General features: G+C 38.9%; 3 protein-coding genes across 7 annotated transcripts in view; 2 read left to right on the top strand and 1 right to left on the bottom strand.

The window, feature by feature from the left end:
• Positions 1–1,356: 1,356 nt before the first annotated feature.
• LOC103146765 (cytochrome P450 2K1-like) lies at positions 1,357–5,967 on the bottom strand. Its single transcript, XM_007564791.2, has 9 exons — positions 5,543–5,967; positions 4,923–5,085; positions 4,692–4,841; positions 3,843–4,003; positions 3,587–3,766; positions 3,166–3,307; positions 2,871–3,055; positions 2,116–2,257; positions 1,357–2,040 (listed from the first exon to the last, which is right to left on the bottom strand). The coding sequence occupies exons 1-9, from the start codon at positions 5,741–5,743 to the stop codon at positions 1,853–1,855; spliced, it is 1,512 nt and encodes a 503-aa protein (XP_007564853.1). The 5' UTR covers positions 5,744–5,967; the 3' UTR covers positions 1,357–1,852.
• On the top strand, positions 3,013–9,243 carry LOC103146766 (uncharacterized). Of its 4 annotated transcripts, none has more exons than XM_007564793.2 (9): positions 3,013–3,100; positions 6,818–6,945; positions 7,028–7,339; positions 7,414–7,680; positions 7,762–7,845; positions 7,972–8,058; positions 8,147–8,175; positions 8,267–8,323; positions 9,117–9,243. In XM_007564793.2, the coding sequence occupies exons 2-9, from the start codon at positions 6,909–6,911 to the stop codon at positions 9,195–9,197; spliced, it is 954 nt and encodes a 317-aa protein (XP_007564855.1). In that variant the 5' UTR covers positions 3,013–3,100; positions 6,818–6,908; the 3' UTR covers positions 9,198–9,243. The 4 variants fall into 4 exon arrangements, with proteins under 4 accessions (XP_007564855.1, XP_007564856.1, XP_016533382.1 ...); XM_007564794.2 differs by having other exon boundaries at positions 3,017–3,100; positions 6,831–6,945; XM_016677896.1 differs by having other exon boundaries at positions 3,023–3,100; positions 6,812–6,945.
• A 1,435-nt stretch (positions 9,244–10,678) lies between these two features.
• The window catches only part of LOC103146764 (uncharacterized), a 7,289-nt gene continuing 5,043 nt past the window's right edge, over positions 10,679–12,924 (top strand). For both annotated transcript variants that reach the window (XM_016677863.1, XM_007564789.2), the window contains exons 1-3: positions 10,679–11,383; positions 11,578–11,895; positions 12,457–12,717. In XM_016677863.1, the coding sequence (XP_016533349.1) occupies positions 11,323–11,383; positions 11,578–11,895; positions 12,457–12,717 (640 nt within the window). In that variant the 5' untranslated portion in view covers positions 10,679–11,322. The remainder of the gene's footprint in view (positions 11,384–11,577; positions 11,896–12,456; positions 12,718–12,924) is intronic.

Below are 12,924 nucleotides of genomic sequence, written 5' to 3'. Positions count from 1 at the left end.
AATGGAGTCCTGGAGCAAAGTATCCAACATTCCCATGGTACTAAAGCAAAACGTATAGAGGATCAAACTGCTTTCACTGAAGAGAGCAAATTGTTGTGTTGAAATGAATCAACAGAGAGGTTTTATAACAGAACAAGGTTTACATAACACTCAAACATCAGGACTTCAGTCTGTGGCACCATCTACATGCAGGATCAAGTCTCTCTCTCTCTTTCTGATGTTTCCATCATCTTCCACAGCCTCCTCACAATGACTGTCTTCTGTTGCTTGTCAGTGACCACATTGTCTGGTTGATTGTCCATTTTGTTTGTTTGTAACAGGAAGTCCCACAGCCACCTGGTTAAGGCGTTCCATGTATTCCTTTCCTCCTAGTACTGTCAGATTGTGCTGGACGGTACCTGCAGCGTCTTTTGCAGTCTGAACCTGAGATCTGATCTGCTAGATCGGGGTTTCTCCAGACCTGCTCCATGACCAGTGCTTCGGTCCTGCCCTTTAGTTTGGCCCTTTCTTGATTAACAGGAAGTAGAGGCTGCAAACTAGAACATCTCGAGATCTCAGAAAAATGGAGATAATCCTTGATATTTTTCGCATTCCGTGCCTCTGGCATGGCACAGACCTCCAGTGGATGGAATCATAGACATCTGAACTTTTTTTGACAAATGTGTTTCCATTTCCCCTTAACTCTTTAGGAAAACCCAAAAGCCTCAAACAAGCATGAAAACATTTTTGTGAAGCTTAAAATGTTATTTTATATTTTGCCAATAGCATCAACTGTTTCTATTGTGATACTTCAAAATGTGCAACATGGTTACTGCCTGAGACATTCACTGAGCGCTTCATCCGTCATTTCATCTTCCTGATGCTCTTGGAAGTTGGATATTTCATCTTTATTATTCCAGTTTGTGCAAAGCACCAGTGCAACCGTCAGAGACTATAGCATGATGCTTCCTCCTTCTCTCAGACTTCTTGGGTTTGAAGACATTTACTCCCAAAAGCTTTCCAAGAAATAAAAAGGATTGTGTTCATGTAGATTACTATATATGCATTGACATAATCCGCAGTGGGGCAAAGGTATTTAGGATAAAGTTAAGGAGAGAGTTGACTTGACTTAATGATTGCTTCTTGTAGACAACATAATTACTTTATGGTTAGGAATAAATGTCTTGCACCTCTTGTATTTTATATGTAAGTCAACCTTTATCTAGATAAGATAAAGACATGTAATAAAGTAATATGTAAGAATATTGTATGCTATTGGGATTTTATATGATTGACAAACATAAGGTTGAACACAATTATGAAGAGGAAAATGAAAATATACATAGTGTGACGTACATTTGTATTCAGCTTCTTTTAATCATTTAACCTTTAATGAAATCAGTCCAACTCCCTTCAGAGGTCATCTAGTTAGTGATTACATCTGATTTGGTTTTATGCCAGGACATGGAGCTTTCTGTTGTTACCTCCCAAATATGCAAATCAAACCTTTCCCTGTCAGAGTTGCAGCTCCAGTTGCAGCAAAAGTTACTTCTGCAACATATTAACTCAGAATATAAAAGCCTGCCACACACACACACACACAAAATCAAAACCCAGCCATCATTTTGATTCTTCTTTGTAATTCTAATCTTTTTGCTGGTTTATCACATTCTGGGATAAGCTTAGCTTAGCCACATGTCATGAAACATTTAACTAAAATCCTTTTTTATTACTTATTTAGACTCATTGCATGATTTTTATTCATTGATTAATAAGCATGAACAGTGTCTGTTTCACAAACATAGTTTTTGAGATTGTTCTCTAGACATAAAGGTTCATAAAATAAGGCTTTGCATGAACAGTTGATTCTCCTTCACATCTGAGAAACTGCACACAGTTGATGAGGTACAGGGCTGAGAGTGATGCCTCCGCGTGGCGTCAGGTCCAGGTCGTCTTCTCTGACTCCCGGTGCCGGAGTGAAGCGGAAGTGCTGCAGCAGGGTGGTGAAGAACATGAACAGCTCCATCCTGGCTAAACTCTCTCCGAGGCAGATCCTGCGACCTGAAGGAGAGTTTAAGAGGAAAACTTAAGATGTTTCCTGTCTAAAAGCAGAGAGATTTCTGGACCAACACACACCGGCAGAAAACGGCAGGAAGGCGTCACGCTTTACAAATTTGCCATCTTTGTCCAGAAAGTGAGCAGGATGAAAGCTGTGGGGTTTCTCCCACTCACTGGGATCATGCAGGACGGAAGCCAGGACGGGATAGACTGTGGTTCCCTGCAGCAGACAAAATATGGAAACAGAGCAGACGTTAAACCTGCTAAGAGTGACAAACTGCATTACACTTCTCAGTCAAGATAATCCAGTCTTTTGGAAATAGTTCAAGCTAATTCCAGGCTCTTGAATCTATGGCTGACAGAGGAATTGTTGCTGAAACAAAATATTTTTGATTTAATCAAAATTAGCAAAGCATGTACAGAGAAAACAGACATAATTGCTCCCAAAAGTACATTTTCAAATGCTGTTTTCTGTGCATTCCTCTTTTTATCCACCAGAGGTCCTCAGTCCTCCCCTGTCTGTCCAGCTTCAGCACCAAATCCCTGTTTGCAAATCATCTTCCCTCAAATAAATCGGATCTCAAACTGCTCTCTGCAGGTTTTCACACATTTTTCCAGACCGTAGAGCAGCAGCAGCTGGTCTGATCCTCTGCAGTTACAATCCTGAACATTTTGGATCAATCACTTCTCCAACACATCAAAAATATCTTCTTTTCTTTGACCTGTAAAACCATATAATTTGAGACCTCACTGCAGAATTACTGTACAATGTGACATTATATGAGCTTATTCTGGTTTGATATAAATTCAGATTCATTTTTTTCCAGCCTGACCTTCTTGATAAAGTAACCGTGGAACGTGATGTCTCTGCTGGTTCTGTGAGGCAGCGAGGTGGGAACGATGTTGGCCAGTCTTTGTGTCTCGTGGATCACGGCGTCGGTGAACGGCAGACTCTTCCTGTCTGAAACCTGAACCTGCCGATCTCCTATCACCCTCCTCAGCTCCTCCTGGACCCGGTCTGGGAGACGGGAAGCATCAAGATAACTTCTTCACAGCAGCATCGGTATTTCAGTATAAGCCTTTTAAAACATTTTCTTATTGTTCTTGTGATGGTGGTAAAGTTTCTACCTTGTATCTTTGGATATTTGGCCATGAGGAGAAGCCCCCATCTCAGAGTGGTGGATGTTGTTTCAGTCCCGGCGTTGAATAAGTTTGTGACCGTCATTAACAGGTTGTCATTGTGGAAGTGGCTGTTTTTATTACCAGATGCCTGCAAATGAACAAACAATTACGATTCTGTACATTCCTGTCATCAGCTTTAACGGCCACAGGTGAAATAAAAAAAATGCTTTACAAAAAAAAAAACAGACATAGAAGATAGAATATAAAACAGAGTACATGCATTTTGTTTGGAATTTAGCTTTTTTGCATTTTGGACGTTGGAAAGCAATGTGTCTATCTCATCAATAACAGTAACAATCAACTGTAATGTGAGCAGATTCAAGCAGAGCTGATGAACTCTAAAATAATTTCATCTGAAAGAGCAAACCTCCAGGTTCTGCTTGCGAACCAGAAAGGCGTCCACGAAGCCTCTGCACATGTCCGGGTTCAGCGTCTCCTTTAACCGCCTGAAGAGGGCGAAGTTCTGTTTCTGATTGGCTGCAGCCATTTCTATGAACTCCTTCCTCTTTGTGACCCATTTAAAGAGGCGTGGAAACATGTTGTACAGCTTTCAAAGAAGAAGTTCTCATATAAGTTAATGATTTCTCCACCCTGCAGCATGTTGCTGTCTATGCATTAAACACCTGAATGGACAGAGAAGCGGTGAGCAGGACGTTCCTGTTGGTTCGATCCACCATTGTTGTGAACTCTGGGTCACTGTATTCGAATCTGCTGCCGTAAACCATGGAGCAGATGATGTTGGAGACGGCGTAGTTAGTTGGCTGCATTGTGTCAAAAGGTTTTCCTGAGGGAAAGTAGAACAGCGGCGTAAAAAATCTAAAAGATTTATTCTGTTTTTGCTTTTTTGTTACACTTAAATATTTCTTCTCATCATGAATGAATCGTTCCTCGATAGTTGAGGGTCCAGATCTTCTGTAGGAAGCCAAGCGTAGAACAATAGGCTGGTTTTTAAAACTTCATCTCTCTGTGGTTCTTTTGGTAAATATCGAGTAAAAAGAACCAAAAAGATTTACTGACTTCAACCAGACAGTGTGAATTCACATTTTACACTAAAACTTTTCTATATTTTCCTGAAAAGTTTTGTAAGAAGCACAGTTTTTCTCCAACTGCAGCATCAGTAGTTAATTACTCCACTGCTCTGGGGTGAGATGGTACAATTAAAGGCGGTTTGTTTAGCCTACAAGGGGACTAAAAGTATTTCAATGTTGCACAGGTTGTGCTGAGGTTGTGGTGAGACAGAACAGATCACTGTTTTTTTGCATCATAGGTGAAACTTGAAAACAGAACAACACGCATCAGATATCACAACTTTTTAAAAATTCACAGATGCAGGACATGACAGCTGATTGGACAGTCGTTGGACACACAGAGATGGGCTCGTCTTTGCAACTTTATGACAATATTAATCTGAAAGGAACTAATGTTTTTCATGAGACTGGACTGAATTGTCTTGTAAAATTGATTAATTTTACCTTTGAAATCCTTAAAAACCTCAATGAGATGCTGACACTCCTCAATGATTTTGTCTTCACACGCCTTCTTGCCCATCCCAAAGTCTCTGAGGTTTGCCAAAGCAAAGCGTCGCATTTCTCTCCAAGAGTCACCGTTCGACCACAAAACCCCTAAAATAAAATCAGTTGTAGAACTTGACAGATGATTTAGACAGATGTAAGCACAGATCACTAAAGGCTTCATCTCCTCACCATGTCCTTTGTTGAAGTCACGTAAAATCTGAAATGAATCCCGGTCTCCAAACTCCTCGTCGTGCTGAACCAGAGCCTCCTTCACCGTCTGGTATCCGGTCAGAACCACCACTTTTTGGGGCCCAAGATACACAGTGAAGACTGATCCATACTTCTTAGAAAACTGAACACAGAAAGAAACTGATCAAGTTTCTGTGACAAATGGGAAGTTCAGTTCTAGGTCACAATGGAGCCTCCTCTGCAGAAGATAGGAAACATCTTTGAGATATTTGATCAACAATTAAGCTAAAAATAACAACAACCAAAACCAATAAGCGCCACCTGGACTTTGATCGGAAGATGGTAAAAAATATACGTATTTAGCACAAAGTTTTTCCCAGTAAATAATCAGCTAATGAGGCTAAAGCATTAAATCAATGCTAGATGTCACTAACAACACTAAACATACCAAGTAATGCTTTAGTGTGTTTTTCACAGACTTTATGTTCCGACAACAATAAAACTTTCACTTGTTTTGGCTGTAAATCTTTAGGATTTTCATGACTCCATCAAGCTTCAGTCCATTACATTAGGAGGATTAATTGAATTTACATGAACTGAGCCGTTATTGACCTGCTTACCTCCTGGAACGTGTGGTACGGTCTGCTCAGGTCAATCTGCAGAAGGTTTCCAATCAGAGGAAGTGGTCTCGGTCCCGGCGGCTCCTTCCCAGGTTTTCCAGAACTAAAGCTGGAGGAAATGAAATAGACCAGCAGCAGGACAGCCAGAGCCACCAACCAAGAGGTGGAGGAGAGCTGGAGGAAAACATCTAAAACCCCCATGACTCTGAAAAGGTCCAGAGCTCCAGATCAGGTCCTGGCAGTCGGAGTGAGCGCTGGAAAGGAAAACAACTGAGAATCGGATTAGTTTGGCTGGACAAATGGAGGAGAAGTTCACACAATGCAGATAGTTAATGATTTCTTAAACAGCTGGCACATTGATCTGTGTCAAAGTTGAGTCCTGATTTTTCAGTCTGCATGAACCAGCAGCAGACCTGCTGCACTAATAAACACAGTTTATGAAAATGGTAATTTTCCATATTCAATGCAGAATTCTAGTTAAAACAAATCATGCTACTAACTTTGTTTAAAAAATCATTTTTTTCAAGACTGAAACTGCAGTGATTAACATAAATAGTTTATACTGTTTTATTCAAAATAACAGCATGTTTCCTGAGAATAGACCTTTGTTGTTTAAAGTGGGGAGAATTTTGTTGTGGGAACAGGAATATCATAAATCAATAGACTTTAAAAGACAGAACTGTGTGAGAAAGTTAAATCTTCATCTCGAGCTGGAGCGTCTGGATATCCGAACCATGCAGCAGCTGCTGCAGATGTTGCTCATCAGTTTTACAGCTTATTCAAACAAAGGGACACTCAATCTGTGACCTGAAGATAAGCAAGGACAAAGTTAAAAATTCACTGATCCAGGCATGTGTTAAATAGACAAGACTTACATGAATCAGTTCATCCATTTCAACTAATTGATACATTCATGTTGTTTTTTTAACTTCATGCTGTGAACAGAATGAGTTTATGACTGGAAGTGTTGGTTCTGGAAACACAGTTTCTCCATGTCATCTAAAGATCCATCAGAGGATCATGATGTTCTTTCTTCTTCATGGTTTTCTGTGCCACACCTTGTTTCTCATCATAGTTCAACTTCTGAGCAATATGTTAACTGTTAACTGAACTAATATGAACTTTTCAGATTCACTGTTACCATAACTCATTATTCTTTTGCAATCCTCCAACTCTTAAGATTTTAACCTGAAGAAATGATGAGCTCCACCTACATAAGTTTGGCAATGTACAAAACTAAGTTTGTTTGAGGAAACTACGTGTTGTAAGTCACAGGAAATGTGCTCAGGATCCCCGAGTTCAAAGACGCAGAAGATAGAAGAAGTTACTGCTGGTGCTGAGACACGGTGAACCCGAGTGGATTAAAATGTTTGTAATTCTGGTTCTGGTTCTGCAGCTTACAGGTAAGAAAACAAGAAATTATCCAGAATCCACACAAGTTTTGTTAATTCTAGTTAGGATTTGAGCATTTTTTCTTTTCAACAGAAATCACAGGAAAGTTTTCACCCAGATTTGTTGTCCGAGATGGAGATGATGTCACTCTGCCTTGTGATAACATGAGAGATGAACAGGATAGATGTGAAAAAACTAACTGGCTCTTCAGTAATTCACCAGATTCATCAGTTACAGTCTCTACAGACAGACAGGTTTCTCAAAAGACGGAAAGATTGGAGGTGGCGGCTGATTGCTCTCTGGTCATAAGGAATGTCTCACATGAGGATGTTGGTTTCTACACCTGCAGAACTTCACATATCAATCATAATCATGATGCTCATGCTCATCTGTTTCTCATAACAAGTAAGTTTTTTAAAGTAATCATTTTAACATTTAAACCTCAGGAATTCATGTAAATTTACTGTAATATTCACCAGTGACGGAGAAGGAAGACGGCGACCAAGTGAAGTTTTGCTGCTTCGTCGCAACAAATGAAATGTGCAAACACACGGTGGAGTGGATGTATGAGGGAAAAGCTGTGGAGGATACTATGATCATGAAGACGTCCAGATGTTCAGTTACTGCGGTTATTCCTGAAAGTTTCCTCAAGAACAAACCGGAATATCCAGAGATGTTTTCCTGCAAAGTGAAGGATGATTCCACAGAAAGAGACCAGCTGTTTCCCCTCAACCCTCAGTCTGCCGGTGAGCTACAGAGAGCTGCGACAAGTCTGAGGAAATGCACATAAATATAGCAAACAATAATAACACATTTAATTTTAACAGGTAATGATGTAAGCATAACAAATCCAGGAGGAGAAGCTAACGAAACGGAGCCTGCGTTCAAAAACACTTCAACAACCCCACTGAGTAACGCATCTCTGTTATGTTTCACTTTATGCTGAAAATGTTTTTCTGTTTCTGATTAAATGCATGAGTAAAAAATCATGATTGCATGTTTAAGTTGTACTTTGATTTTCCTTCTTTGATTCGCAGACTTGTGGTTATACGTTGTTGTGTCGGTTGGTTCAGTAGCTTTGATAATAACTATTCTGGTGATCACTCTGTGGAAACGAAGGGAAGGTGAGAGAAAACTTTGGCTTTAGAAGAAATGATTTGTTCTCAGAAAGGTGTTTGTTGGAGCTAAAATGTAATTTTGGTGCACTTTTAGAGGAAAGATCAATAATTCTTCAGGATGTGGTGAGTTTATTCATTTCATTTTGAATTTTGCTGCACAGTTCACGTTGTTCATTGTGTGGAGAAAAGCTGCCTTTTCTTTGCACTTTGACAGGAGCAAAGCCTGAACTCTGCTGCGGTTCTGTCGAATCCTGGAAACGGCCCAAACACGGTGAGAAGGTTCCCCTGAACTCCAGCCTGTCATTCTGTCACAGCAGCCCACTGGTGGGGATCACCAGTCATTCTTACACAAACTGGTTACTGCAGCAGTGACCTAAAGGTTTTTGGCCATATTTGGCCACCGTAGTGTCTCTTCTGTTCACAACCAAACCTGCAAACACATCCAATATCAACAGGACTGAAATGGTTAAATCCTGTTTGTTTTCAAACTAAAGTGTTGCTTTAGGAATTATGCTGAACATGATATTGCATATTGAAGATCACAGTTACATTTCTAAAACATTGTTGCTTTATTAAGGCTGAAACATGATGTTCCTTTGGTTTCCACACCAGAACTCGCTTTGGTTTTTGTTTTTCACAACCAGATTAATTTCCAAACAGAAATGTTTCTGTTTCTGTAATAGCGGAAAAGGGTGACACACCAGCAGAATGAAGCAACAGGTGGGGGAGGAGGAACTAGCTTCAGGGCCCTGAGGTCACTCTGAACGTTTCTCTAGCATCTCTTTGAAGTAACGTTAGAATATTTTGTGAGTTTTGAAACCACAAACTGAATCCGATGTCTTGCTTCATGTTCAGTAGATATGTAGACGGCTGCCTTTACTCACTTTCCTGCATGATGTTAGAACATTTTGTAATTTCAGTTTTTTTCACAAAAACCCTCAACAAAGTAATTATTCAGGGACGAGTTATTTTTGTCCTTTTCACCTCAGGAACCTCAGGCTTGTTTTTATGCTCAGACACGTTGATGAGTTCAGATTTAATCTGTGCTCTGTGCTCTCGTTTAGGACAATGAGAAGCCAGGCGACTCGGTGACCTACAGCTCCCTGAAGGTCGATTCTCCTGACAGCCTGAACGCAAACCGTTAGAAAATCACATGAACAAGAAAGTCAATATTTTGCTTCTGAAAAAAAACCTTATTTGTCACAAAGTTAAAGTGTTATTAAGATATTAACTGGATGCTGGTGTGATTTATCTCAGTTGAGTAGTTTCATGAATGAAATCTTGTATTTCTTTTATTTATCACTGAATTTGATAAATAATATATTTGTTTCATTGCTGATGTTTGTTGCATTTAATTATGAAATAAAATAGTTTACACAGGAATTTTTCTGTTTCATTCTTGACAATATTTTTTAAAGACTGATATTGCACAGAAAAACACTAAAGAACCTCTTTACTCCATCCATCCTTCAAACGGCTTCTGATCCACATTACTGCATAAAAACAGATTATTTCTCTTCCTATTACTATAAGAAGAGAATCCCAGATCATCTTTACAAAATATAATTTCTTACTTGAATGTTGCCTGAAAAACTCACAGCTGCAATTTGTCTCTATGCAAACTGGGTGTATGCACAATCTGGAGCTGTGTGCTCTTTCCCACAGTAAAGAGCTGTATTGATATTAAAGGAGAAGCAACAATGTGTTCCATCATGGCAAAGTAAATGCAGAAACTTTAAATAATGAGTAAATAAGTCACTTAAAATGATAAATAACAGAATTAACCAATATGGCTTCCAAGGTCTTCAGCTGTCTGGGTTTCTGGCAACGAAATTCACTTAATTACCAAAACATTTTTCTTCAAGTAACTGAAAACTGAATGTTTAAACTAATAGCACCTGGTGCTGAAAGAACGAGGACATCTAGTGGTAATGAGAGGTACTGAAAAATCAAACTCAATCAGGAACCAGAGGAAAAGACACAAATGAACTGTTTCTCAGTTAGACTTTATTGAAACAAAAAGTATGAGAATTACATGAAAAACGGGTATTTAATACAAAATATAATTCTTCTGGCAGCTGAATGGAGCTTGATAATATGACTGAAGTATAAGAGAAAACTTTATGTTTCTATTATTAGAAATGTTCCTTGGTCATTTCCTGGCAGACTGAAGATCAGCAGGCTTCATTTCTCACAACTTTAAAAATAGAATAAACTCTTCAACAGATCATTTTTAAATAGAAAGAAACAGGAAGTTGAGCTTCTTAAGTTTTTGTTTTTTCTTGAGCATTTTAAGGTTTTTAAAGAATCGAGGGAAAAACACTTGCGTGACTTTTTTTGCACACATTTCCAGTCACAGACGACATTCACTCACTTTTTCTGTTTGTTTATGGATCTAAATTGAATTAATCTGTGTTTTCAGCAAACTTTGAGACCTTGAGGATTTATAATAAAATATTTTCATCCTGATAATGAAGTTGGAGAGAATAATTCTTCTCTTTAATCTGTGGAAAGTTATGAATTTTATCCCAATATTTTCTGATATTGTTCTGATATAAAAATTATGATAAAAAAAATTAAAAAATTCTTACGTCTTTTTGGTAACTGTATGGCTGTGACTGTAAGGCTCAAATCCTGCTCCTGAAAAACATTCCTATGTGAAATTGGTTTCTTCCAGTTGCTTAAAAAGTGGGATTTGTTTTGCTAAGCCGGACACTGTAACTGCATTTAATCATTTTTTAAATTGACCTGCATTTCTTGATGCTCTTTGTGGAACAAACAGTGGAGAAAATAACAAAAATAGCATTTCTGAAAGTATTCATTCTTTAGAAAGCATAATTAATTGAAATTTATTGAGACAAAGATAAATAAAACTTTTTATGGTAAGATATTTTCGTGATAAATGCCGACACTTCTTTGTCCAGTGCTGGGAATCTGCAAAGAGGGACAATAAGGTGTTATTTTTAACTGTTTTAGCAACTGGATCTATTTTTTCCAGCCGTCTTCTCCAAATGCTACTTTTGCTCACTTCCTCTTAAATTAAAGCACTGACAGCCTTTTTGAGTTATGATTGCAGCATATGGTGTAATCTGGTTGAGTAATCAGCGAGTGAATAAATGACTCATTAGACCCCCAACGTGTTTTTCAGTAAATTACACCCACATGGAAAAAAAAGTCAGCACATTAAAGAAAAATGATCCGGTAAGTTCGGTTTAAAAGTTTCTAAGTCCAGATTTATTTTCCCACAGAGAACTGGAGACGTCAGGAGGAATGTCTGTGTTCACATGGAGCAGCGTGTCGCCGTTCCTGCTGCTGCTTTTTCCTCTAACAGGTGAGAAAATCTGCTAAAAGTTCAGTCAAGTGTCGGAAAGTAGAAACATACGGATTAGGATTAAAGCCACTGAAGAAAAAAAATGACTTTAATTTTCAGATTTCTGACTTTTTCTGCAAATTCTGACCTTTTGTCAGTGGTCCTCATCCTCTTCTGCATGAAAAATTGAAATTATGTAATTTTATTTCCGTCAGCTGGATCAGTGGAATATTCCCAACTAATCGTCAGACTTGGAGAAGAGGCCACTGTTCCCTGCATGGCTAACAGCAGGCATCAGTGCAGCAGCATCGACTGGTTTTACTTCGCTGCAGGAGGCTCCAAAACAGCTACACTTGCTAACCGCGGACAGATTGGAGACCAGTCTACCAAACTGGGTGGACTGGGTTTGACGGCGGATTGTTCTCTGGTTATTCAGAACGTCACGGCGCAGGACGTCGGCATTTACACCTGCAGAGAGTCGATGTCACAGCAGAAGGAAAGAGATTTTCAGGTTTATCTGACTGTTGTTGACAGTAAGTATAAATATATTAACCACTTATATACACTGAGTGGCCAAAACTAATAATGGAAAAGGAAATTATCTTACTATGTTATAATTTATCATCCAATTAATTGATTTATTGTGACAGACTTAAGTTAATAAAATTGATTTATCACTATCAAAATGTTGGTTTTTGAAGATTTATTTATTTTTTATTATTTTAGATGTATTTGTTGCTGCCTCGTGGCAGGACAAGCACACTTTACAGCCTCTATTTATTTGGATCAACCCACAGAAAGGATGACTGAAATAAAAACTGTTTTTGAAAATATTTTCTGTCTTTTCTAATTTCTTAAGAAAGGAATACAAATAAAATGGAGTCAGATTTGTTCTTAGAGTCCAACCACCATGCAGGTCTTCTCCAGCACCAGCTGCATATCTAATATGTGTATTATTAATATATTTTGAAGCTACTCTGCTTTTACCCAAGCCAGTTTTAGATCAGCTTTGTGTCGGATGAACATACATTACAAGTAATGTCGATATAAGCTAACTGCTCTGCTTTGTTTCCCATCTCTTCCATTTTTCCCAGTAAGTGAACATGAGCAGACCAGTAAGGTCTCCCTGCGGTGCTCTGTGATGGAGAACGGGCCCTGCAGCCACGAGGTGGAGTGGCTGCATGTGGAGCGAGACGGGACGACCCTGACGCTGCAAACGTCTCATCCGTCCTGCTCTCAGGCTGTTCTCACCCTGCAGCCTGAGGCCCTCTCAACCCACCAGGACCTGCTGAAGTGCAGAGTTACTCATAACCACAGCCAAGTGCAGATATTTAATCCAAGACCTGCATCTACAGGTGACATATAATTAAAAACTTAACTACAGAATGAAAACAGAATGAAATATGTGGTTTTTTTTATGGAAACCGAGATTGAACGTTTTCCACATTTACTTTTTCCTGATGGTTTTCTCTAGATTAACTTGTTATCTTGAGAAAAAGTATGCAGAAAATGTCCCTCTCAGCTTCCGCAGTCTTCTTTGATTTTGCAGATTTCTATTTCAT

This window comes from Poecilia formosa, unplaced genomic scaffold (assembly GCF_000485575.1).
Source record: "Poecilia formosa unplaced genomic scaffold, Poecilia_formosa-5.1.2 Scaffold168, whole genome shotgun sequence".
Taxonomy (NCBI): Eukaryota; Metazoa; Chordata; class Actinopteri; order Cyprinodontiformes; family Poeciliidae; genus Poecilia; species Poecilia formosa.
The sequence above is the reverse complement of the archived record's forward strand: the minus strand, read 5'-3'. Positions and strand labels throughout refer to the sequence as shown.